Raw genomic sequence first — 25485 nt, 5'->3', positions numbered from 1 at the left:
GGCAACACTCCCTTTACTACATGGATATTTTAGTGTTAGAAATGAGAAGAGTCATTGTAACCATAAAAAAACACAATGTAGCAACTGACATTTTCATATTGTATCTTGCAGCTCTAAAACATATGACTATTTTTAGGAGGATGTCATAATTTCAAGGGAAATTCTCATTTAAAACAAAATTAGGCATTTGTCCAAATGCCCTGAACTATATGTGTTTATAGAGGGTAAAACATTTATAATAAATCATACCCCACAAACCTATCTTTAAAACAACCAGGGAACTCTGTATTTTAGTATATTCTCATGAGGAAGTCACTTAAGATTCCTGAAAATTCTGGGCCAGTTCTGGGTGATGAGGTCATCACTGCAGACAACTCTGGTTCAAGTCAACTGCAGCCTTGTGAGAGATGACACGGATCATACCTGTTTTCCTGAAACTAGGAAGCTGGTATGTTCAACGTGAAAGCATGCTCCTTTACATCTCCAAAGAGTGGCTGTGCTCCTCAAGAACTGTCCTCTACCCCTTACTGAGCTGGTAGAGACACAAAGGCAGGCCAGCTCCTGGAAACACAAAACTCCTCAGGACCATGACTTTGTACTGAGGAATCCGTCAGCCTTGCTCAAACTTCCTGAGGACTCCACTGATGTCTGACACCTTCCTTAATTCCTTCCCACTCACCCTCAGAGGTCACACTTGCTCACAATCTCTTGGCTCTAAAGCTCTCTCAGCCTCCTCCCGCTCCCTTCTCCTTCATTCCCATCATCATTTCCACCCCCCAAATCTCTTGTATATCCAATGCCATCTCAGGGACTGCTCCCCAGAGGACCTGAACTAACACACTGGGGGACTTACCCTCCCCCTCCTTTCTTTGGCCAAGGGTTGCTCCCAGAGGTGGTGGACCCTCTAGCCTGTAGCACAGGCTGAGAAAGGCCTCCGGCAGAGCTGCAGGTGTTTGCACCATGACATCAATAAGGATGTGGCTCACCAGCATCATCTGGTACACAACAGTAGTTATCGGTCTTTATGACTGTGGTTTATAGTATCTCAATAACTTTCCTTTTCGAAAACCCTCCTCATCTATTTTGCAAGTATTTTGGAAGACTGCGCCAAAAGAAAAAACTGAAAAGACAAAAACCTCAAGCTTTATTAAAATGTCACCCTCTTTTAAACATTTGACAATTTCCTTCCTAAGAAAGAATGTCCTTTACCTATTTCAGGAATAAAAAACTTCTGGTTGAGATATGAGAACTACTTGTTTAACGCACAGTTCTATGCTAAATTCACCTTATACCAAACTCATTCCTGAAAGTATAAGAGCCTGATGGATTTTATAGGATGAAGAATCTGAGTTTAACTTCGAGTCCTTAAAAGCAGATATAGGAAAAGTAATCAGTCCAATAGGTTTCGAAAAACAAATTTAAGGCACAAATGATGTGCATGTCATATACATATATACATGTTTATATATTTTAGTACACTGAAGTTGAGAATAAGCCTTCTATTTTAGTTCTATTTAGTAGGCCACTGAGTTGTAACAAAATTTATTGAGAATGAATCTGTAGGGATACGCAGTGTTCCTACAATAAAGATAAAATTGACAAGAGCAATAAAGAGTGCATGACACTGTTCTAAATAGTATTTGACTTGACCAAGGCTACTCATGCTAATGATCTCACTATATTAGTCATTTGAAATGCTCTAACTAAAATTAGTCACCAGCCAAATACAACAATGGTTCTATTTAAAAATTAATTTAATGCTTGGCTAAAGCCTAATTACATATGTAACTATCCAACAGTAGTTCTTAATTTCCAAAAAGTTCCTCTTTTGAAAATCACAGAATCATTTACAACATGGTATAAATATTATAGGGCTTCCCTGGTGGTTCAGTCAGTAAAGAATCTGCCTGCAATGTGGGAGACCTGGGTTTGATCCCTGGGTTGGGAAGATCCCCTGGAGGAGGGCATGGCAATTCACTCCAGTATTTTTGCCTAGAGAAGCCCCAAGGACAGAGGAGCCTGGTAGGCTACAGTCCATGGGGTCTCAAAGAGTCAGACACGACTGACCAACTAAGCACAGTACATAAATATTATAGAAGACCATGGATATTAAACTGCCTGGGTGTGGGGAATCAGCAAAATGTGTTCTTTATTGCATATATAACTCACATATGTGGGATTTTAAATATAATGCTAGACTACTAAAATACAAATGCATGTATTTAAGCTGGTCAGGGAGTAAAATCATGAATGAGACAGGACAGTCAGCCCAAAACCATGCAGTTAGGTTGTGGGTCTATTATTTCCAGAAATGAAATGTCTGTGTTCTCTTCAGAAACCTATGTTGCATATATTATTTAGAGCTCACATTAAACGAACAGTTGACTGTAATGCTAACTCAAGGAAGAAAAGTTCACCATTCACCAATGACTAAGTCCACACTCAACTCTCAATTTTAAGGCAGCACAGCTTCAGTGACAGCAACTGCTAACCAAAAGTGATGAATAGTCACTTGCCAGCCCTTTTGTTGCAACAGTGTAGTAATTTCCCTAAGACAATTTGCTACTGACTAATTTTTCTGCTGTTAAAAGGCTTGCTCTGTAGAAAAACACCACAAATTTCCAGTGTGAAAGTAACTCCATGGTGGTATAAATATACATATGCATAACTATACAATATACACTGCACCCATCCTTTACAGAGAACAATTAACTGAGAGGGTTAATTTAATTGACCATATAAAATACTTCTGTAAACAAAGTATGGCAGGCAGTAAGGAAACCATTCATAGACTTCCTAGAAATTGAATTCCTTTCATTGTGAAGAAACTGCATTTAAGGACACAGTATTGAATATTAATAACATTCTTTGTATTAAAATCAGTCAATATTTTACAGTTTAAGAAACTTTACATATATACAAATTTTTTACACTGGGAATGGTATTAGAGCAAATAGGCTTTTTTTTAGTCTCAAAGATCTATTTTCCTTCGATCAAAGACTTAAATTCTTTCACATTGTGGTCACTTGCAACAGACATAGCATGATCCAGAGCTCGAACACTTGCAAGGAGTTTTACTATCTGTTTTATGTTTTCTCTAAAAAAGAAAAAAGGAAACAGAGATAAGCAAGTTATAGCATGTGAAAAAAATTAACCATATTAAAAAAGAAAAAACTTTCCTGTTTAGATGAGTAGCCAGAAAAAGGACTCATTTAAAAAAAACAAAACACCCCACATCTTGTTCAGATCCATGATTTTCATTTATATCTAGAAAGGAACGAAAGCAATCTATTGCCTAACTACTTCAGAGGCCAGCCACCCATTCCTTCCAAACCCAAGTCCTAGCTCTTCCAGAATATACCAGGAACACAAATTGTATTTGTGAGTATTCATCACCAATCTATCAAGATCCAGCATAACTTCCATTTCTCTAAAATCCAATAATAAAGTATAATCTGGCTTCCTTTATCACCTAGCTACAAGTCATTCTCAGCAATCCTCAAATTTTAGCATACATCAGAATTAGCTAGAGGAGTGCTGAAACACAGACCACCAGGCCCCTCCCTCGGAATTCTGTTCAGCAGGTCTGGGGTGAGGCCTGAGAATCTGTGTCTCTAACAAAGCTCCCAGGTGATGCTGCTGCTGCTGGTCCAGGAAGTACGTTTAACATTAGTTTGAGTCAGTGTGACATTGTCAGTTGTCTCTTCTCTATAGAACTGTAGTAAGCACCTTTCTGGGAAGGATTATAATTTGTAAGATGTTGTGACCCACATGGAGCCTACTTTATGTGCACTGCACACAGCAGGTATTTAAATAGTTGCTAAATTCTTTTCTGTAGAAAAGTGAATACTGTTTGTTTATATTTAAACTCCCCAAAACACTGCAACCAACACCAAAATGATATAAAACTTAACATAGAACACAAACATCCCCAAATTGGGATATAACCTTCAATATACTTGGGGTTTCAGTGGCTATTTTTTCTTGGGTTTATATCTGTAAAATGAACCTCGAAAGACCAAGATGCATGACATTCTAAGAGTCTACAGTCTCCTCAATTTTTCATGGGGGAAGGCAGAGAAAATAATGATTCATTCATTCCCCTTACAGCTGGTGCTTACTAGAAGTAAGTCTTCCCTTAATATTTTCATGAATAAATAACATACTGAAAAAAGATTAAGTAAGAGTTGCAAAAGTGAAAAATACAATGCACATTTTTGGCAGGTTTATCAATATGAAGTCAATGAACAATTTAAAGTAAAATATAAACATGTCTCTACCAAAAGCATTTTAATAATACTAGACCAACAACTAAGACTCTAGATCACTGTTTCATTCAGTAATTATAAATAATTACCTTGCATTTCTTTTTTCCACATCAGAGCACCCAATACTGTTTCTGTAAATTGTATCTGCTAAGTGTACAAGGTATCGACAGAAGTTTTCTAACTGAGAAATAGTTCTTTCTCCTTTAAGATTCACGAACCACTGCTTGGGGAAACAATTAATTACCTATGGAAAAGAAAGATGTAGAACAGTTAAAACAAAAATAAAGTGTCTAAAAGCCAAGTCTAGACAACAGGTATAATGTATTTAACTGGAAGATATGCTATTGAGCTATGTATTAACTAATCACTTAGAAGGGATATTCTTTTAAACCAGATTTTCTACATAAGCTATACAAATATACTTGGATATACTCTAATTTTAAACTTTGACAGACACCCAAAGTAAAAGATAATTTCTCCAAAATTTAAGTACATTGGGGACATAAAATTGATAACTAACTGCCTCACTTTCCAGTCTTCCAAGCCCTACATGAATTGAGCTGACCTTTTGTCAGCAGTTTTTGATGTAATAATATGTATAGCATAAACACCAAATCGCAGCCCCTCCCCCGCAGAACCGTTCAGTCAGCAGGCATCCATGCCGACAGCGGGAGCCACACCAGCCCAGCACAGGGTGGAGAGAGCATCATGCCAGAGGGGCAGCCTAGGGCAGGCACCTAAGCAGGGCCAGCACGGCATGGCAGCAACTCGGCATGGGGAACCGAAACCTGAGCAAGGGGAAGCCTGTTCCCACTTGCGAGAAAGCGGCCAGTGGGCAGACAAGGCGCCCCACCGAAGAACCTGGGGATGCTTGCAGAAACAACGGATTCGAACTGGGCCAAGCAAGTACCAGGTGTGCCTGGAACATCGTGCCAGGAAACAAAGAAATGCTCCCCCAAATTAGAAACAAGGTCACAGAGGTCAACCTGAAGGAGCCCCTACTAATCAAGTCTAGTACAATTCTTGCCAAAGATGCAAAATGTGAATATAGCCATGAGAGAATATCAGAAAAACCCAAACTGAAGGACATTCTACAAAAAACTGGCCTATCATTTTCAGGGGTATCAACGTATGAAGGTCAAGGAAACCTTCAAATGACAACTGAATGCAAAGGATGATCTGGAAATTTCTTTTGCCAATTTCTTTGGATATTATTGAGACAGCTGATAAAACTTGAAAAGAGCCCTAAGAATTAGGTGACAATATATAAATGTAATTTCCTAATGTTGATGTTTATACTGTAATATACAACAAAATCTATGTTTACAGGAAACAAGACACAAAAATATTTGATGGTGAGGGAGTAAGTCAGAGAATTACTCTGACATGGTACAGGTCAAAAAGCTATACTGTACTTGCAGAATTTAATTGTATTATTGTTTAAAAATTAAAAAACTATCAAAATTGTGTATATAACACATGCATATAAAGTAAACTCATGTATAGTAAAACAAAATTAACTAAAATTACTTCTTAAATGAGAAAAGAAACCATTTCTTTAGTAACACTTAGAATAGTATTCATTCAACTGTTATAAAACTATCTCCAAGTTAAAACTTTTATTAGTACCTACAAAAATAAATATTGATATAGATAGATGGATAGAAGGATAAACATAGACATACAACAGCACAAATTTTTACATAAAAAATGCTAAGGGGATTTGGGACCACCTGGGCGGCAAGCTGACTGTCAACATTACAGCAAATTCAATAATCAAAGGGGTTTTCATAAATTCCTCAAATCTCTTCAAACAAAACAATTCATCTTAACGTATATGCTTTAAAAACTACAATATGTGTCATTTAACTCACATTTTGGGCTTTTTTGATGCTGTCATCTCCATATTCTGAATTCTGAAAAGCCATGAGAATGTATCTATTTAATAAACCGTCTATTGATAATTCCTGAAGAGTTTTGTTTGAGAAAATGCCATACCATTGAAGAAAATTCCCTAAGAGCTAGAAAGAAGAGAAAAATTATTTTTCCCAGTTCCAGTGAGATATAATTGACATGTAACATTGCACAAGTTTAACAATTTAAACATATAGTGATAGTTAAAATATATATTGTGAAATGATTACCACAAGTTTAGTTAACATCCCTCTCTTCACAGAGTTACACATCTTTTTTCTATTCTCTTAGCAATTTTCAAATACACAGTACACTATAGTTAATTACAGTCATCATGTTGAACTTTACATCCTGGATGTTTGTATCTTTTGATTACTTTACCCCATCTCCCCATTTAGACAGCATATTAAAAAGCAAAGACATTACTTTGCCAACAAAGGCCCATCTAGTCAAGGCTATGGTTTTTCCAGCAGTCATGTATGGATGTGAGAGTTGGACTAAAAAGAAAGCTGAGCACCAAAGAATTGATGCTTTTGAACTGTGGTGTTGAAGAAGACTCTTGAGAATCCCTTGGACTGCAAGGAGATCCAACCAGTCCATCCTAAAGGAAATCAGTCCTGAATATTCAGTGGAGGAACTGATGCTGAAGCTCCAATACTTTGGCCACCTGATGCAAACAGCTGACTCATTGGAAAAGACCCTGATGCTGGGAAAGATTGACGGCAGAAGAAGGGGACAACAGAGATAAGATGGTTGAATGGCATCACCGACTCAATGGACATGAGTTTGAGTTAAACTCCAGGAGTTGGTGATGGACAGGGAGGCCTGGTGTGCTGCAGTCCATGGGGTCGCAAAGAGTCGGACTCGACTAAATGAAATGAACTGAACCCCACCTGTTGCAACCACAAATCAGATCTCTGTTACTACAAGTTTGTTTTTTTGAGAAGGGAAGAAAAGTACTGAGAGGCAATGTAAAGCGATTAAATTAAGTACATACAAAGTAAATTACTTACACACTAAAACACCTTATGAAATACCATGGACCATGTCTTGCCCAAGCACTAAGAAGCAGTTTTGAAGGGCCTGAATATTTCCTAGAATGACTGAGATGTACTAAACTTTAAATAGCCACACAGAGTTAGTAGTTACTGTAGTGGACAATGCAGGTAAGAACAGTTTCCATCATAACAAGTACTGGCAGAGAAGTGATTATTCTTAGATAAATGTCCGCCCTTGAAAATCATGAAAAACGTCATAGTCCTATGACTATGCCAAAAGATGGAAATTTTCTTTCCGACTACCATATTGCATGCTTCCCTGGTGGCTCATTGGCAAAGAATCCACCTGTAATGCGGGAGACTTGGGTTCAATCCCTGGATTAGGAAAATCCCCTGGAGAAGGAAATGGAAACCCACTCCAGTATTCTTGCCTGGAAAATCCCATGGACAGAGGAGCCTGGCAGGGTACAGTCCATGGGGTCGCAGAATCAGACACCACTGAGAGACTAACCTGTAAGACTTGCATGTTTACCAGACCTCATGAACCAGGACACTGGAAGCTACTTAAGCTCAATACCCAAAAGTCCCCACGCATTCTACCATAAATACTTCTATGTTCTCAGTATCTCTCATCCTAGGAAATACAACATTATCCAACAAATCAAGCAGGCCACAGCCGACATGTCACTCCCAGCCTCTCCCTCAAGCTGTCTCACCCCGCCCCCACCCCTGCTGTCCCTTCTCTCGGTCCCCGCTGCCATGCCCCTAACGGAGGCTGCCGTCATCTCTTTATGGCTCAGGGACAGCTCTTCTCAAGCAGGGTCTGTGACAGAACTCAATCCTACAGAAAATGATCTGCGTAACTCTTTAGTTTTCCCAAGGATGGGACAAACTAATACCATTCCAGATACATACACGATAGAGGCCTGAGGGCACCAGGACCTAAGTGTTTGTTCCCAGAACCGCAGTTGAGAATAACTGCTGAAGAGTCAGACTGGCCTGAAGGAGACTCCCATCTCTACCAGTTAACAAAGGAGTAAGCCTGGGTAGGTGATTCCGCACCCCACTGTCCCATCAGTGGAGTTAAGCTCACAGGACTGTTGTGAGGATTCGAGAGAATATAATCTGAATAAAGAGTGTGGTACAGCGCTTGGAACACAGTAAATATGTGGTAAGTACTAATTCCCATTTTCATTATTACCATCTTTACCTACTTCAAACCATTATCTCCACACAGCAACTGCAATATCTAAAAAATGGCAATATTTTGCAAGTCACCTCCCTACTTAAAAACCCTTCCACGACCCATATAAGGGCAGATGATTTTCAAAAGCAAATGAATTTAATAAAAGATCATCTTTTCAACAAAGTGTGCTGGGGCAAATGAACCTGAACAACCAGGCCTCATGCCATATATAAAGATTAACTCAAAATGGATCACGGACTTAAATGTAGAGCTTAGCCATGAAATATCTAGAAGAAAGGCTAGAGAAAAACTTAGTGGCCTTGTGTTACACAAAGATTTTTCAGATGTGACATGTAAAGCACAATCCATAACAGGATAAAGTAGTAACTGGACTTCATCAGAATGAAGAACTTCTGAGAGAATGAAGACAAGCTACAGACTCAGGGGAAAAAGTTTGCAAATCATGTATGTGAAGTATTTGTATCAAGAATACAAAACTCAAAGCTCAATAGTAAGAAAACCCAATTTTTAAAAATGGGCCAAAGATTTGCAAAGATACTTCACTAAAGAACATGAGTGTTAGTTGCTCAGTTGTGTCCAACTCTTTGCAACCCCATGGGTTGTCACCCACCAGGCTCCTCTGTCCTTGGAGTATTCCAGGCAAGAATACTGGAGTGGGTTGCTATGCCCTTCTCCAGAGGATCTTCCTGACCCAGGGATCAAACCTGGATCTCCTGCACTGCAGCCAGTTTCTTTACCATCTGAGCCACATACAGATGGTAAGTAAGCACATGAAAACATGCTCAGCATCATCAGTCATTAGGGAAACACAAACCTTAACAAGACCTGAACATACACTTGGAGAATGGCTTAAAAAATAAAAACCCTGAAAGATACTGAGGTGTGTGAGAAAGAAATAGAACACTAATACTGTTGGTTTAGAAAACAGCTTTCAGATATTTACCTAATAATCTAGATATTTATCAAACAGAAATAAAAACTTATATACCCAGAAAAACCTGTATGCTGACAGGTTTATTCATAATTACTCCAAACTGTAAACTATCTAATGGATAAAAAAATGCACCAAAAAATGGTATATCCAGAAGAATCTGAGAAAGGATATGATTCAGTATAACTGAATCACTCTACTATACAACACTGTCAAGTCAACTATATTTCAATAAAAAATTTTTAAATGCTATATTCACCATTTGAAGACAGGAATGAACATAAAATAACACTAAATCATGAATGCATTATGTTACATGAATGCACCCAGATTCAAAAGGCTAACTAGTATATAATTCCATTCCTAAGACATTCTTACAAAGAAAACTATAAGACAATAAAAAGGTCTTAGGAATTGGGGGATTTGGGTTATAATCTTGATTAGAGGAGTCTCCTATAATGTTTCCACGTAAATTATAGCTTCTGTATCATCTGGATTGCTTATCTCTTCCCTAACTCTAGCCACCCTGGACTTCTCTCAGTTCTAGTATATCTTTCTCTCCCTCACCTCAGGGCCAACTAACAACCTAAATATCACTTCTCAGGATGGATGGGAATCTTCTATGCCCCTTGTCATATGCTCCAATACAACTCTGAATTTCTTTTTTCAAAACTCCTCCTACCTGAGGTTACTTATTTGCTCTAGTCAATTGTGCTAGGTTATAAACACCATGATGGCTCTACTTCTATCTTATTCAGTGCTATATTCCCCCAACTTAGAAGAGTACCTGGTACTCTATTTGCTGAATAAATCAACTGTGGTTTAGTAAGGCATTTTGTTGGGTAGTCTGGACCTTATTGGGACTCAGAATTCATTTTCTCCTCTGGAAACATCAAACCTATGAAGTTACTTAACCAAATATTAAAATACTTTTTGGAAATATACTGTATGAAAGTCAAACAAAATCCAAAGCTTTCAGATAGCTTGTAGACACTTACCTTAACTGAAGACCAAAACTGTCGTTGAAAAAACAAGTAAGGCCCAGAATTTTTATTTTCCAAGACACTAAGGAAAAAAAGAGAAACACATCATGATCAAAAGTTGTGCGTTAAGTTCCATCTTATTTCTAGAAGATTTCTGTTAAGTAAGAGGTGAACAAAGGAAGCAATGAATTTTTCTGATTTTCAATTGTATTCCAGAAGACAGTAATTTTAAAAGGTAATGGCTATGTATTCTGAGATAACGGAGCGCTGTTTGTTTTATTCTGCTTAAGGGAAGCGGTTTCCACAATGAGCTCCTCAATCTGGGCTACACGTTTAGACTACTTAGGTGAAGTTTACATTACAAGCTACGCTTAGTTTTCCCAAAATTTAAGAAGCTTTCTCTGAAAAACAATAGAGAATATTATCATCTTTAACATTTTTAGGAATAACTTACTTTTTGGGATACAAGGGCATGAATACATCATCATCTAAAGTTCTCCTCATTCTCAATAGAAGTGCTTTTAGGTATACCTGAAGAGTTAAAAATAGATCATGCATTATAATAAGGGTTATGGTAAAAGTTTAGGAAATAAAACTAAGCCACATTCCAAAGCACCTAATTGAGTATTCAATTTTGAGTGAACAGCTCAAATTTACTTTCTCACCAAAGGTCTTTCTTCTTAGTTCACGCCTCATCAATTACCAAGTAATAAAGTCATTTAGAAATCTTCCAGCCCCTTAATCTACTATATAAAGGTTTAAAATCAGACCTGTAAGTCTGGTTCTTCTCAAAATGAGGTCAGAAAGTAAAACAATGATAAAGAGTACTTTCCTATGTCTATATTGCTTGTAAGAAAGTTCAGTGGGGGCAGCAGCAATTTAAAGTTTGGAAACTAATTATGCAATAACAACACCTGATTGTTTTACATGCTATTACATGTTTCGGGATTTAAATTATCAATTGGTACACATCCCAGTACTTTTCTGCTTTTCTTTCCCTCCCCCAAAATTAAGTTCTTTAAGGGATGTCTGATTGTGAAAGGGGATGGGGCGGTGAGAAGGATGAAAACAGTATAGATAAGAAGCTATCTAGACTCTTTTAAAATTAAAAACCACTATCTCAGATTTTCTATATAAAGGACCAGATACCTCAAGTGGGAGAATCAGATTTTCTGACTATAACCCACTCGTTTTCTCAACTTGCTCGTTTTCAAAGGGAGAGAAGATACATAAAAATTTTTAAACTTTTCATAAATAATAACTAAATTACCTGTGTATTTTTATTTTCTGCATTCACCACTGAAGGATATCCATTTATTAATTTTAGAGTAATTCCAACCATTCTTGAAGTCTGTGTTGTAGAAAAGGGGTCCCACATATTTTCAGCAATCACTATTAAGGAAAAAAAAAGGTAGAAGGTACTGAGATATAGACGTAAACTGCAGCTGATGTAACTCTGATGTCAAGCAGTTCTCCGTTTAGAAATGCCAATCGTGACTCTTCCTCTAGAGCATGAGCTTCAGTTGTCTTTGTCCAATTAACCACAGAAATGTTGACAATTAGGCAAAGGTGAAGAGGAGACACAGATTCCTATTATTTTCTGCTTCTTGGTGAAAATAAAGATTGGGGATTTTTATATCCCAGGAGATTCTGTCCCAGTGTCAAGAATCTCTAACTGAACCTAAACTTTTTTCATATTTTAAACAGCTCCCTAGGTCAATGATTTCTAAACTTTTGTGAGAAATTGATGAAAGAAATGAAACTGCTCCCTGGAAAAATGCATATTGTTCCCAAAACTATGTATTCAGTTTTGCTTCAGGCAGTCCTTAAGAGTCTAAAATCTCCCTACTGCCCCCAATTCCAGGCCCTCCCCAAGGTGGTCTTCAAAGTCCCAAGGTAAGAGACAGGTACCCTTTAGCCATCTCTGGGTCTGACTGTAACTTCATTATTAATAATGTAATTTCTATGAGAATATATGCTCTGATTAAAAACTCCTAACAATAGATATGAAAAACCCAATGCGTGTGAATGTTCAATTCCGTAATCTATACCTGTTAGTTTAGGAAGAATCACCTTTTCAACAATGGTAGGCAACAGTGCGACATCGACATCGTCCTTTTCTTGCTCTCGCTCTTCACAACCATAAAACAGCAAAGATTCAAACCACAGCATGTTCTCAAAGTCACGACATTTTGCCTAGAAAATATTTAAAAGGTTACCCAAACATTTAAAACAGTGGCTAGTTCTGCTTCTAGCCACAAAGAGAGTAACTGGAACTGGATTCAGCCTTCAGCCATAAACTAAATATGTGACAAAATATAGGAAACATCTATTCTTAGACAATGGACCAGCAGAGGCAGCATAGGGCTATGGGCCCTGAAAGAAGGCAGTCAAAGGACGTGACTCCTGGTCAGGAGAGCAGAGCAGGGTAGGGAACCCCCAAGCAGAGCAGTGCTGCTGAGTCAGGAGCCAGAAAGGCAGCTCAGGGAGGCTGAGACAGCTGGCGGCTGCGGGACAGAGGGAGGAGCTGTGAAGATGGAGAGCTTGCAGGGGCGCACCACTGCGCCGTGAGCCTCTGCTGTGCACTGGGACACACAGCATAGCGCGCAGCGCCACGGGGGCTGGGCAAGCAGGAGCCAGGAGCCCAAGAGTCCCCAGAGCTCATGTTTTTCTCCTGTTGTTTCCAGGGCTTCCACCTCAGCCTTCTTTTTGGTATAGTTTACATGCTCAACCCAGCCCATCTCATTCCTGCCCACGGCTCCACCCGTATGTTGGTAACTTACAAAACTGTTATCTAAAACATGACCACTAGATGTACATAGACAATTCAACAATTACCTAGACAATTACCTCCCTTAGGTAACAGGCAAACAGTTTCTACTGATTGCACCTCTTAAATCTCATCCTCCTGATTTCCATCACTACTGACTTAGTTTAGGGCCCCACTTCACATCTTCTTCACTGAGCTTTCCCATGACGTTCTACAGTTTTCTGGGATCAAAGGACCAAGTTCTTATTCATTCATGTTCCTATTTCCATGTCAACACTTGTAATTTTAGTTGAGAAAGATACTGTATACAAATTGAGAAGCAATAGATGGTGCTCTTAAAAAGGGACAGAACATAAAAGGAAAGATTGGTAAGATTACACCCAGTGATACTCTGTATCACTTATAGCCCTGAGCATGAGGTACCTCCTGGGAAAAATACTTTATTCAAGCTTCATCTCTTCCCCAAGCATCATGGTATCCTGCTTTCCAACAGTGAGAGAAGACACTCACCTCAAGCGGAGTCCAGGTGAGAAGCTGCAGCCTTATGAGGGGGTTGAGCAGCTTTGGCAAACAAAGGCCGATGTAGGCATGCTTATAGGATGTGTAGTATTTTGAACGCCAGGCTTCAAACTGGGATTTAATACAATCGATTGAATAGAAACTTTCAAGGACATCTTCAAAAACTTTGCTAGACTCTTTTGAAATGCGATCTAAAACCAACAAAAACAAAGAAACCCCACAGAGAAATGTTAACTTAGTATGCAGTAGAAAAAACGCAGTTCAATTATTTTCAGCATTTTCTCTGTAGCCTGAGTAAGTAATAAGATAGGCTCATTAACAAAGGAACGGTCCATGGGGTCACAAAAAGTTGGACAAGACTGAGCGACTGAAATGAATTATCAACTGAAACTTAAAGGAAAGGAAACAGAGATAAACTTAGCCTCCAAATGTCTATCACACAAACTACAGTGCAGGCAGGTGCCATTCTGCATAGTTCTAATATGTACCATTATCTGCTACCATAGTCTAAATAACACCCGTTCCCCAAAACTCAGTTCAAATTTCAGTTACCATGGAACAGTAAGTGTGAGTAATTGCATAAAATACAAACTCTGTATCCAGCTCTTCAGCCCACAGATCACCATTTAAATAACAGATGTGCGTGATCATCAATAACCAATCATATCTGTTCTTCCAAAGTTGCTTGGTGACTACAATAACTAACAGATAAGAATCTGCAATGGATGCTAGGATCTTTGAGTGAAGTTATTTGATGCTCTATATGACTCTGAACAGTGGACTCTTTATAATGAAGAGACCTAGTCATGACAATCTACTTCTTAAGATCCACCTAAACACTACTGATAGAAGGCAGCCTAACATTTGCCATCTACTATTATATATTAAGAAAGAGCATCTTGTATGAAGTATTCTCACCAAAAAGGTTTAACCTGAATCTAATTAAGACTCCAGACTTAAATTCCAGTTTACAAGAAATACAGTGACTGGAGGAACAAGTTAATACCACGGGGAAACAAATTTAGAATGTAGGACATTTTATAAGACAAATGGCCTTCAGAAAGCAAATGCCTTGAACAAATAGTAGGAGTGTGTGTATTATAAGGTACTCATGATATTCATTAATTCTAGATTAAAAAGGTGCAATGATCAAGTGCAATGCAGAAGCCTTGTGTGGATCCAGGTTTGGAAAACACAGAGCACCCCACAAAAACAGTCCTGAGAATTTGGGAAGTACTGAATACAGATATGATACTAAGAAGTTTCAGTTAATTTTTCTCAAGGGTGGTAATAGTGTTACAATAAGGTAGAAAAGCATCCTTTTTCAGGGGGGAGACATTAAATATGTTAAAGTTTTTAGAGGCAAGTGCCATGATGTCTGTAAGTTAATTTCAAATGGTTCAGCGAAACACACATATCCGAAACAAACTTGGCCAACTGATGGAAAGAACTGCTGGATTTGGGTGACAGGTAGACAGTGATCACTGTGCTATTCTTTCCAATTTCCTGTATGTTTAGAAATGTTCACTATAAAAAAGCGGGAGAAACAAAATAAGCTTCTCCAACTATGTTCCAAAGTTAATAAATGACAGATAACTGCAGCCAATGGTGGGAAATAAAGACTTTTACTTGGGGTTCCTTCTGGAAACGCCTTCATGTAACAGTGCGAACTATTCCCCGTGGTTGAATGATTCAGGACTCCCCAAATCAGGAACTCCCTTTGGGGCTGAGAAGGGCTCCCTACTGCCAACCTTTACCTTTCTAGACCAGACAGGCTGCATTAGGGTGGCCCTTGGGATCTGAAACATTCTCCTGTCACTTTTAAAATTCTACGATTCTGAAGAGTAATATTATTTATAATGCAAGTAACTAAGTAAACCCCACAACAAAGTGTTACCACTAATTGCGAGAATTCATCACGCTATTCAGTAATAAAAACAGGTAAAAACAGGTGCAAGCAAGCAACAAGTGCCAAGTTCTAAAGCAAAGGCCACAAAACCTCACATTATTTCAGGGTAACAACTACAGCCAAGCAGAAAGCACAATGACAATGAATTTCACTTCCAAATAAAAGTCTAACCTTTTTCCAGATTGAAATTTGTGATATCCGTAGAAGTTTCTTCATCATCACTGGAAAGGCCTTCAAGGTGATCTGCCATCTTACCAGTCTGCTCTCTGGCTTGTCTACGACGAGTCCTAAATAACAAGCAGTGAGTTTCCAAACCAGGTAAAGGAGACTCCTCCCTTCACAATCCGACCAACAGCAAGCATCTGGAGATTACCTCCTGGCCTCCCGTTCTGCAATCCGACGTTTGGCATGTTCTTGATACAGTGCCCGATCTCGTCCAAAGGAGTCAAGATTTGGTGCCATCAGAGCTTTATCTGGAAAACAACAATGGTTAAAATTAAAAGCCTTCCTCCAACAATCTTGAGGAAAGAGTTTGCACAGAATAAGCCATAATGACAGACTGCTTTCTAATCTCAACAGTGGGATTCTGCAATAACTGATAAACCAGATAGTTTGCTAATTTAGAGCAAATCTCAATATTAATCCATGTTTCCACAAAAAGGAGCAGAGAAATAGAGAGTCTGACAACACTACCCCAATGCAAACTGGCTGAATCCCTGTTCTTATGTCTAAGTAACAAAACCAGTTTATGCTATCATGATGACAAAGTAAGTTAAAAACCTAAGTTATTTGTGTAAAGGGAAAAATAATACATTACTTTTTTAGGAATGAACTTAAGCATCATATTGTTGAATGATATGAAATGACAGCAAAGAGTGATTGCTAAGTAGGAAGTATGAAAAAACATCTTTGTTGTAGTAATTTAATGATTTATTCTATTTTGTTCTAATTTTTCTTTGCAGAAATTTATTCTCTATTACTATTTTAAAAAACAAGGGCAGAATCAACAATATAGACTAAAAATCCTATCTGAATAGGACCAAGTTGTGCTTTCTCAACCGCTACTTTCAAAGCACAATTCCCTTATTTCTTTTTTTCCCTTTTTCCATCTCTCTCTCTTTTTAATTTCTAAGACAAATTTTCTAACTTAGCTTTCGACATTCCTATTTATATTTATATATCAGTTACCATTTTTTAGTTTCCAAGGTATGGCTATTCTTCTTAGAATATTTCTTTTTTATAGCGTCTTCTACTTGTGCTACATGTAGGGTCTCTTCTGCCATCTCCCAAGGACAGCAATTATGTTTTAAATTTTCTCCTGCCACCTGCATGTGTGTCCTCAGTCTCTTTGGTCCTACTGCTTGTGTTGGTCTCCGATGATCATTAACTACACAGGAATGAGACTGGAAATTTCGTGGATGCAGGTGGGAGCTGTCTAACAGAGGCGTCTCCATCAGATCACTGGGTAAAAGTCAACCTTTTCTTGGGGCCCCCAGATAATAGTGTCTCATGGTCTTTTCTCTGGACCCACTCTCTTTGTCCAGAGAAGAATCCTGGAGACTCTCTTGCCTAGGGTAGAAGCAGAAATGGGGGAAACATCTCTCTGTGATGCTCTATTTCTACATTCAAGTTCGACACTATGGAGACATCCTGTAATACGCAGGATAGTAATGGGAAGCAAAAACCCCAGAGGGTGTGTGGGGGGTAGGGGGGCGGAATGATGTGAAAAATGAAAGACATCAACTGAAGTTTTTTCCCGATACCAAAGACGTGGCACAGCAACAGGGAAAATAAAACCAAAAAAAGCGCTGGTGTCTACTTCAGTGTATCCTAACTACCCTAGATCCTACTTCTTCTGTGTACACCCGTGGCGGATTCATGCTGATGTATGGCAAAACCAATACAATATTGTAATTAGCCTCTAATTAAAATAAATAAATTAAAAAAAAAGTTGACTCTTTTACTGCTTAATAAACAAGATGCCCCGGCTTTACCTCAACTGGGACTCCACTACATATCACAGATAAATTAGCTAAAAAGTCTCAAACTACAGAAATGATTCCTGCCTCTTTAAGAGGCAGCCATCATTAAAGAAGTACTCTAAAGAAAATTATGTTAACTTAGTATAATACTTAAAATGTTTATATGTAGAGACTTTTTAAAATATATATTGAAAGAGACAGAGCAGACAACTCAACTGATAGCTTCCTTCTTTCTGTAAGAACTATATGCAGTAACTGTGGTAAAGCACTTGCAAATCTAAACAGAAGAATTTCAGGCTGTATTTTTGTTTCTTTAAAAAAAAGATATCAGAAAAAGAAATCGATAATTCAGTATCCCATGCAATCTTCCTCAAATCTTTGGCAATAATGAATACTCCCTTTAGGACAATACTTTTCACTTTCTCATTACCTTTCATTTCTTTCCAACTGTCAATCTATTGATAATTAACACCCATCATTCAACCCTTACTCTGAATCCCATGTAAGTAAATACCTCCAAATTATAAAGAACAGATTATAGCTAGGAAAAGGTATTTGATGAAATGCACAGCTCACACAACCATTTAACTTAAAAGGAAATTACTTCCCATCATAGATATAATGATTACCTGTAATCTGCCCCAGAAATCTGGTTCTGTCTGGATCAAAAGTGATTTGAGAGGCATGCATTAGTTATTTAGGTGCCCCAAATGGCACTAATCCAAATTTAAATGTGTATGGCAAAAACAGAAGGTCAAAGCCATTCACATGGCTTACACTGAGTCTGACTCATCTGAGGGCCATGTCACCGTCTCTTTATGATGCTCCAAAACCCACTCGGCACACAGGAGAATGCTTTCCAGGGATTCAATGTCTCTCTAATTTAGAGGACACACTATATGACAAAGCATTGTTTTCAGAAAGAATGAGAACAGGGCACTTTGCACTTGGAACACCTGGAGTGGCTGTTTAACATGCAGACTACTGGACACGATCCAAGACCTGGCAAGAATTTCTGGAGACAGGACCAAGAAATCTGCATTTTAAATTAATATCATGGGTAATTCTGATGTATACATCCATTTAAGAACTGCTGACACAGGGACCAAAGAGATGACAAAAAAAGCCAGGAGAAATCCAACATAGGAAAATTCCTATTACAGTACTCAAGAATATAGAGGGCAATGAAAAAGTGGAATTAAAATGTTTTTTAATATGTCTGGTTAAAGAGTTTCAGCTAAACTCTTATTAAGAGGTTTCTAATTCATTTTGGTTTTCCATAACCCACATCACAATGAAAGGAATATAAATTTAAAATTTCCAGATTTTTAGACTCTAATTTCAAGAAGTGTTGGCATCAACTGACTTACTAAAAAAAACCCCAAAAATAAAAAACCTAGTTATATAAGGCAAAACAGGAAAAAAAAAAAAAAATTTCAATACAAAAAATTTTGCTTTATGCAAGGGGTGAAGCTCAAAACTCCCCTAATCTTGCAATTGTATCATTTGTTATGTAATAAAACCCTCTCTCCCATCCAAAATTTCCCAATCCCTAACTCAAAACCTTATGATCAACAACAGCATTTGTGTTAGCGTTTGTATTGATGTTAAAATGGGGGAAAAAATATCACTTAGGGACAAGTAGATACTGGTTTTAAGATAAAATACTGATGATGTCCTTACTATACTTTGAAGAATGAAAAAATATGCCCAAAGAAGAATAAGACAGAATATTAGTACATGATTTGCACTCCTTTGTGAAGCTATATTTTCTTAAACACAATCCAAGCACATGCCATTAATAATTTTAGATCTACCTGACATAAGAGCAAGGAAATTTGTTTCTTTAAAAAAAAAAAAAATGCCCTGAGATGTCTACGTTTCAATTAGGATGTACTAAGTAAACAAGGTTGTTTAATGAATAATAAAAACCTTCAAGATGGACTGACTTGAATGGCTTGAAAACTCCGAAGATTCATCTTTAATATCATCTTGTCGTCTTTGGACAAGGCGGGAAGCTCGCTGTTTGTACAGCTGATGTATTGCTGATTCAAGTTCATTAATCAGTGGCACCTGTAAAAATACAACACACTCCGTAACACCAAACTCCTCAGATGCTTATTTATTTGAGGGTTCCATATTATTTCCGGATTTCTGAAGGAGTACCCTCTGGACAGAATAATCATGAATTTCCAATGAAATACAAATAGTACTTCAGTTCTACGACGTCTGGGAAGTAACACTTCTTCTTTTATTCCGTATATGGAACTATAATGTCCAGTGCCTAGTTGTTGGAGCAAGAGTTTAGTTAGGAAACTTAAACACTTTAACAATAGTAAAGAGAGTGAGTAAAGAAATGTCAGAAATTTTAGTGCTTTTCTTTTAAAGTACGTGAATCCATTTTTAGTGTTCTAGCAGCATGATCTACCTTGCAATTTTTGTAGCTTAAAATAAACTAATATTGCTGTGTAAGACCAAAAAAACGGCTCTGAGTAGGTAAAGAGTTTGCTAACTGCCCAATTTTGGACATTTCAATTGCTCTATCGTTCACAAGGACCAAGTACTTTACAGTAATGTTATACTACTTTGTGGCTTTATTACACATTTAAAATGTGAACTGCATTCATTTATATTAATAAAGTGAATAAAATTTCTAGCTATCATTAACCTGTCTAAAAATCAATCTATTTGAAACTCAGAAAGTTCTTCTGTTCCCATCAAATATTTAATTTTTTCCATATTTTTAAATAAAATTGCTTGCATAAATTGTTGCTTTACAAAGTCAACAGATTTTTCCAGGTTAACAGCCACAGCTAAACATTCAATTGGTTCATACAGAATACAAAAAGCTTATGGAATGAGACCTAACTTAAAAGGAAAAACCAGAAAACATTCTCTTTTTATAAATACCTTATGCTATATAATCAAATGCTATGAAACTTTCACAAAACACTAACAACCACTAGACATACCTGAGGAAACCAGAAATTCTAGTTTCCTGATGGTTAGTGCGAATAAAAAAACACACTATTTAGAGTTGGGCAACACTGGCACCAAGTGTTATAGCAGCTTCCTGAACTGAACAGACTGCAAATGGAAAATAAAAAGAAGCAGGTGGAATAAAAGCAATTTCATACACTTGAATGATTCCATTGCAAAAGCAACAAATGTTCACAGAAAGGTCAAACTGATGCAGTTATTTCATTCTTTCATATGCTACACCATGGGCAGCAGCATCCCCAGACCTTGATGATATCAGCTGAGCCCACAGACTCTAACTTGAAGATTAAGCATAATCCATTTTCCAAGCAATTATTGCCATATTGTTGTGACTTACACTCACCCACCCCTCATTTTTTTGCAAACCATACAGGACTAAGGACGAATGAACCTATGTGCCTGCATGCACTCCTTTAGTCCTGGAGGCTATTAACACTCTTCTTACTGCCAAGAGCTAGATGCCTGAGGCTGCATCAGGCAGAGCCTTAATTATCCAATTTACAGTTAAAATTCTGATAATGTAATTTTTGTTTAGGTAATTAAAATGCCTTTTAACAAAGCCCTGAGAAAATTCTGAGAATAAAAGTCCTAAAGCACATTTTCACCTCTCTTTCATGTTTCTTAACAATATTGATTTATGATTTATTACAAGAGTGCACCGTGACAATTTCTTTACCCTCTCCAAACTCAAAACTGCTACTGACTACCATTATTTCAAGACCAAATTTAAGGCAAAGAACACAAGAAGGAAGACGACTCCAGGAAAACAAAACAATGGAAAGTTAAAATAATCTGCAAAAATAAAAATCTAAGCTTGAAATCACTTAAACCTTTATAATGAAAGAGAAAAAAACAAAAGAAAGCTTATCTTTTTATGGTCTTACCCTGACACAGTATTTCCAGAATGACAATTTATGACATTATTAACTCAGCAGCAGGCTCCGTAAAATCAAATGGATATGGAAATGTCAAAACGAAATAAAGTTATCTTCAAAAGGGAATTACCTACTTCTCTTTTAATTAAAATGTAGCCACTATATAACAGATATGGTTTAAGATCTGCTTCAAAAACATGTACCTAAGTGACTCTGTAAAAACCTCAGCATAGTCTGAGGTATACTTCCCTAGGAACAGAGTAACCAGGAGAGAGAAAGCATACTACTAAATGTTTTCAAGATAATAAGCAACTGAAAACAATATGAACTAGATATTCTACTAGTCTCTAACTCAAGAGTGGTACAATCTAGTTGATCGTATTACTGTCAATATTTTTTAAGAGCTCAGTTTGCAATCACAGTGTTTAAGTTTACTCAATTAAGTTGCAAAGCAAAGACCAAGATATTTCCAAGAAAAACTCCACAGGGACAAATTTTACTTACAAAGTATGGTTTAAGACAAAGATCCTTTCTCTAGTCACAAAAGCTTACTGGGCCAGCTCCCACCACCATGCCCCCTGGGTTCACAAGGGCTTTGTCAGTAGGACACACCGCCAGCTCTGACATTTCTGTCCACTTTCCCGCTTAACTCAGCTCCTCTGCACACAGTCGAACTTATGTTTCCTTCTCACCCTGGTACTTATCACCCTAAGCCACAGACCTGCCACACGGGCAATTACAGCCCAGAATGTAGCTGCTTCTCCAGAAATCAGATGATCAGGACAAGAACACAAATCATCCAGAGAAGACTTCATGGATCTGACCAGACTGGCTGGAATCACTAAGACTCATTAGGAAGACACAGTTTGGCACCGTTCTTTAGCCAGTCTTTGGCCTTAAGATACTGATCAAGAGATAATAAAAAGTTAAAATACTCATTTAAACATACTATATGCCTACAAATCCTATGCTAATTCATATGGCCAAGGATAAGAGAGAATGTGCCTTCTAATCCTGTATCCCATGAAAGTTTAGAGACAGGATACTCAAAAGTACTATGAGTTTAATTCTTTTTAAAGACAAGGCTGTGAAGTCCACGAATGCCTTTTTTAACCAGTGCATCAAACAATAGATCTGTCTTAAAGAAAAATCAATTAAAAGTTGCTTGAAAGAGAATTGTGTGTGCAGGTAACAAAAAATGCAAACAAATGGTACAACAGAACGCAAATAACTGCCAATTGACTATCATACCAAAAAGAAAAAAACTCGGAAATGAGACCTTAAAACAAATTATGGTCAATGAATGGTTTTTGAAATGGATAAAGCACAGGCTTATTCAGATGAAAACTAGTACTAGCAATGGCAATCAACTTTATCTAGGGTAAAAAATAAAAACTAATAAAATTTTACAACTTTATGCTATACATATTTGGAATTACCTATACAAACAGTTTAAAGATAAGTTTAGATCTGAACCATAAGAAAGAAAATTTCATCAGTGAGTCCCTTATATTCTAATAACCCAGGACAGGCTGGTAATCCATCATTAAGTTATGGCAGGATCTGCCAAAGTCTTTAAATGTGCTTTGATTTATCTTTTTAGTTTTCAACAAAGGCACTAACTAAATTGCCCCCAAGACAGAATGCTGCTAATGAAGTGGAGAAAATGAAGCATGACTTTTCATCACTTCTAAAGCTAAAGTCAGTGGATATTCTCTGAGAAATACAGAAATCTAGACCTCCCTAGGTTTTGCCTTATTCAAAGAGATTAATATTTTTGCATTCTTACCTTTTCACTGAAACACTCAAGCAAGTCTTGGACATACCCTCGCATTTCTTGCAAAAATTTATACCGTTCACCAATACCCCCAGAAGACCCTTCTAATCTCTCAATGGCCCTGGTGGAGTCCGCGCGGCTTTGCAGGTGTTTCTCGTGCTGCTGTCGGTTTGTTTTGTGCAGTTCTTTCATGGAGTCCAACCTTAAGAACAGAAAAGGATAAATATCACACATTTACATCTGGAAGTCTATGCTGTCAGGACACTTGCAATATTTATAATAATGCATTTCGTTCCGCTATTAGAATATAAAAATGCTTGGAGTAGATCTTTTCATCTGTACTCCTGTTTTGCTCAAGAAAATGGCAGTCTACAGACTTCTTATATAAAGTTATTTGGTGGGCTAACCAAAATCTCACTGTTTTGCCTTTCCCCCCATATCCTGACTACACTTTTTTCAGAGTCCAAGAGGAGAAAACTGAGAATTGTCTTCAACCAGATCATGGAGTGGTATTTAAAAAAAAAACTTCGAGGCTTCCACAGAAGGAATCCAAGTAGGTAGCAGAACAAAGTATGAAGTCATCTTCTGGTTAGATTTTGAAGATAGGCCAGTCAATCTTCTTTGCCGATATTCTGTATCTGCTACCCCAGACTACATGTTGCCTGAGGGAATGGAAAGCTAGAAGACAGGTCTTTAAGAAGTTGATCTGCCCTACCTGTCTTTAAGCTGTTTCTTTACCAAATCAATAGTAACGGGAGTCATCTCATTACTGGGAGTTTTGAAAGGGACTGTATTATCTGTTTTTTGAGATTTGGCATCGGATGATCCATAGGCTGAATAACTATACGGAATGCCATAGGATGAACCATAAGGCATTGTCTGGTAGGTGTTCTGGTAGTACATGTTCACTTCTGTGGGCTGACTTGCTTGAACCTAGATGAGAAATGGGATATATATTAAAACCAGTAGCTAAAACTACAAAAAGAACAAAAAACTAACAGAAAATAATAAACCCATTTTTTTTAAACAGTATGTAATTAAAGTAAGTAATTGCAGAGCTTCTCAAAATCAAAAGTAGGGCTGGATGAAATTTCTCTTATGGGATTACTGGATTCATTTCCAATAACTTTCAGGAAAACAATAATGAAGAGATTTTGAGTTAGTAGGGACGTTAAATTGTGTCAAAACACTAACAGAAACTTTGTATGACATTTCCATTGAACTACTTACTTCTATAGAACAAGTTGTTATAACTACTTTGGAAGATATTTTTCATCTACAGTTAAAGATTTTTGCACTACTAAGAAATCCATCTTCTACAAAATAATTTTTAAAGTCAGGAAAAAAACAGTTGTGCAAGAAAGAAACATTTAATCTATACAGTGGACAGCTTTTTTTTTTTGGCAATATGTTTTTTCATTTCAATAAAACAGGCTAGAAATCTTAATTCACTTTTTCAGGTTTGAAGCTTAGCTGTTTAGCTCTCACCTGCGGGATATTGATTCCTTTCCTTATCTGCTCCTGTTCCCATCGGCTGAGCTCTTCATCCTGCTCCCCAGTTACCAGAGCGTCATCATCACTCCCCTCGATACCTATGGCCATAAGCAGGGAGAAAATAAGTCCAAAAAGCAGCAAGGGAACAGATGCTACCCTGATATTTCACAAAATCAAGCAAGAATATTGGCATGAACTCAACTTTACTAAAATTAAAGTGTCTGTTATGATCTGTCTCATATCTGACTCTTTTGCTTTACTTGTCTTAATACACAGTTATTCCTTAAGCAAGAGGCAGTATCAATTTAACAGTTAAAACCTTAAACAGGCTTCCTAACCTCTGTTAGTTTGACATCAATTCAACAAAGAGAAGAATGAAACCTAATGCCTCCTCAGAATGAAGAGACAATTAAATCTATTTATAACATGTTGGGTGCTTAGCACAATACCCGTCACACAGTCCTCAGTAAACATTAGCTATCAAAATCATGCTACACTTCCCCCCAAATTCCAGTAAGACACTTAATATCCAAGCAAGAACAGTTCTCCAACATTGAAAGTGAAGTGAAAGTCGCTCAGTCATCTCCGACACTTTGCAACCCCATGAGCCATGGAATTCTCCAGGGTAGAATACTGGAGTGGGTGGCCTTTCCCTTCTCCAAGGTATCGTCGTCCCAACCCAGGGACTGAACTCAGGTCTCCTGCATTGCAGATGGATCCTTTACCAGCTGAGCCACCAGGGAAGCCCAAGAATACTGGAGTGGGTGGCCTATCCCTTCCCCAGGGGAATCTTCCTGACCCAGGAATCGAACCAGGCTCTCCTGCATTGCAGGCAAGTTCTTTGCCAACTGAGCTATG

General features: G+C 37.7%; 1 protein-coding gene across 1 annotated transcript in view; it reads right to left on the bottom strand.

The window, feature by feature from the left end:
* Positions 1-1122: 1122 nt before the first annotated feature.
* Positions 1123-25485, bottom strand: part of PAXBP1 (PAX3 and PAX7 binding protein 1) — a 32826-nt gene continuing 8463 nt past the window's right edge. The window contains exons 5-18 of the mRNA NM_001075689.3: positions 24622-24725; positions 23849-24066; positions 23146-23335; positions 19431-19554; positions 15873-15972; positions 15671-15786; positions 13582-13781; positions 12353-12497; positions 11572-11693; positions 10756-10832; positions 10317-10383; positions 6143-6289; positions 4358-4512; positions 1123-3097 (exon numbers count right to left, since the gene is read on the bottom strand). Coding sequence (NP_001069157.3) covers positions 2980-3097; positions 4358-4512; positions 6143-6289; positions 10317-10383; positions 10756-10832; positions 11572-11693; positions 12353-12497; positions 13582-13781; positions 15671-15786; positions 15873-15972; positions 19431-19554; positions 23146-23335; positions 23849-24066; positions 24622-24725 — 1883 coding nt within the window. The 3' untranslated portion in view covers positions 1123-2979. The remainder of the gene's footprint in view (positions 3098-4357; positions 4513-6142; positions 6290-10316; positions 10384-10755; positions 10833-11571; positions 11694-12352; positions 12498-13581; positions 13782-15670; positions 15787-15872; positions 15973-19430; positions 19555-23145; positions 23336-23848; positions 24067-24621; positions 24726-25485) is intronic.

Source organism: Bos taurus, chromosome 1 (genome assembly GCF_002263795.3).
Source record: "Bos taurus isolate L1 Dominette 01449 registration number 42190680 breed Hereford chromosome 1, ARS-UCD2.0, whole genome shotgun sequence".
Lineage (NCBI taxonomy): Eukaryota > Metazoa > Chordata > Mammalia > Artiodactyla > Bovidae > Bos > Bos taurus.
Note: the sequence above shows the minus strand (reverse complement) of the source record. Positions and strands in the feature narration are given on the sequence as shown.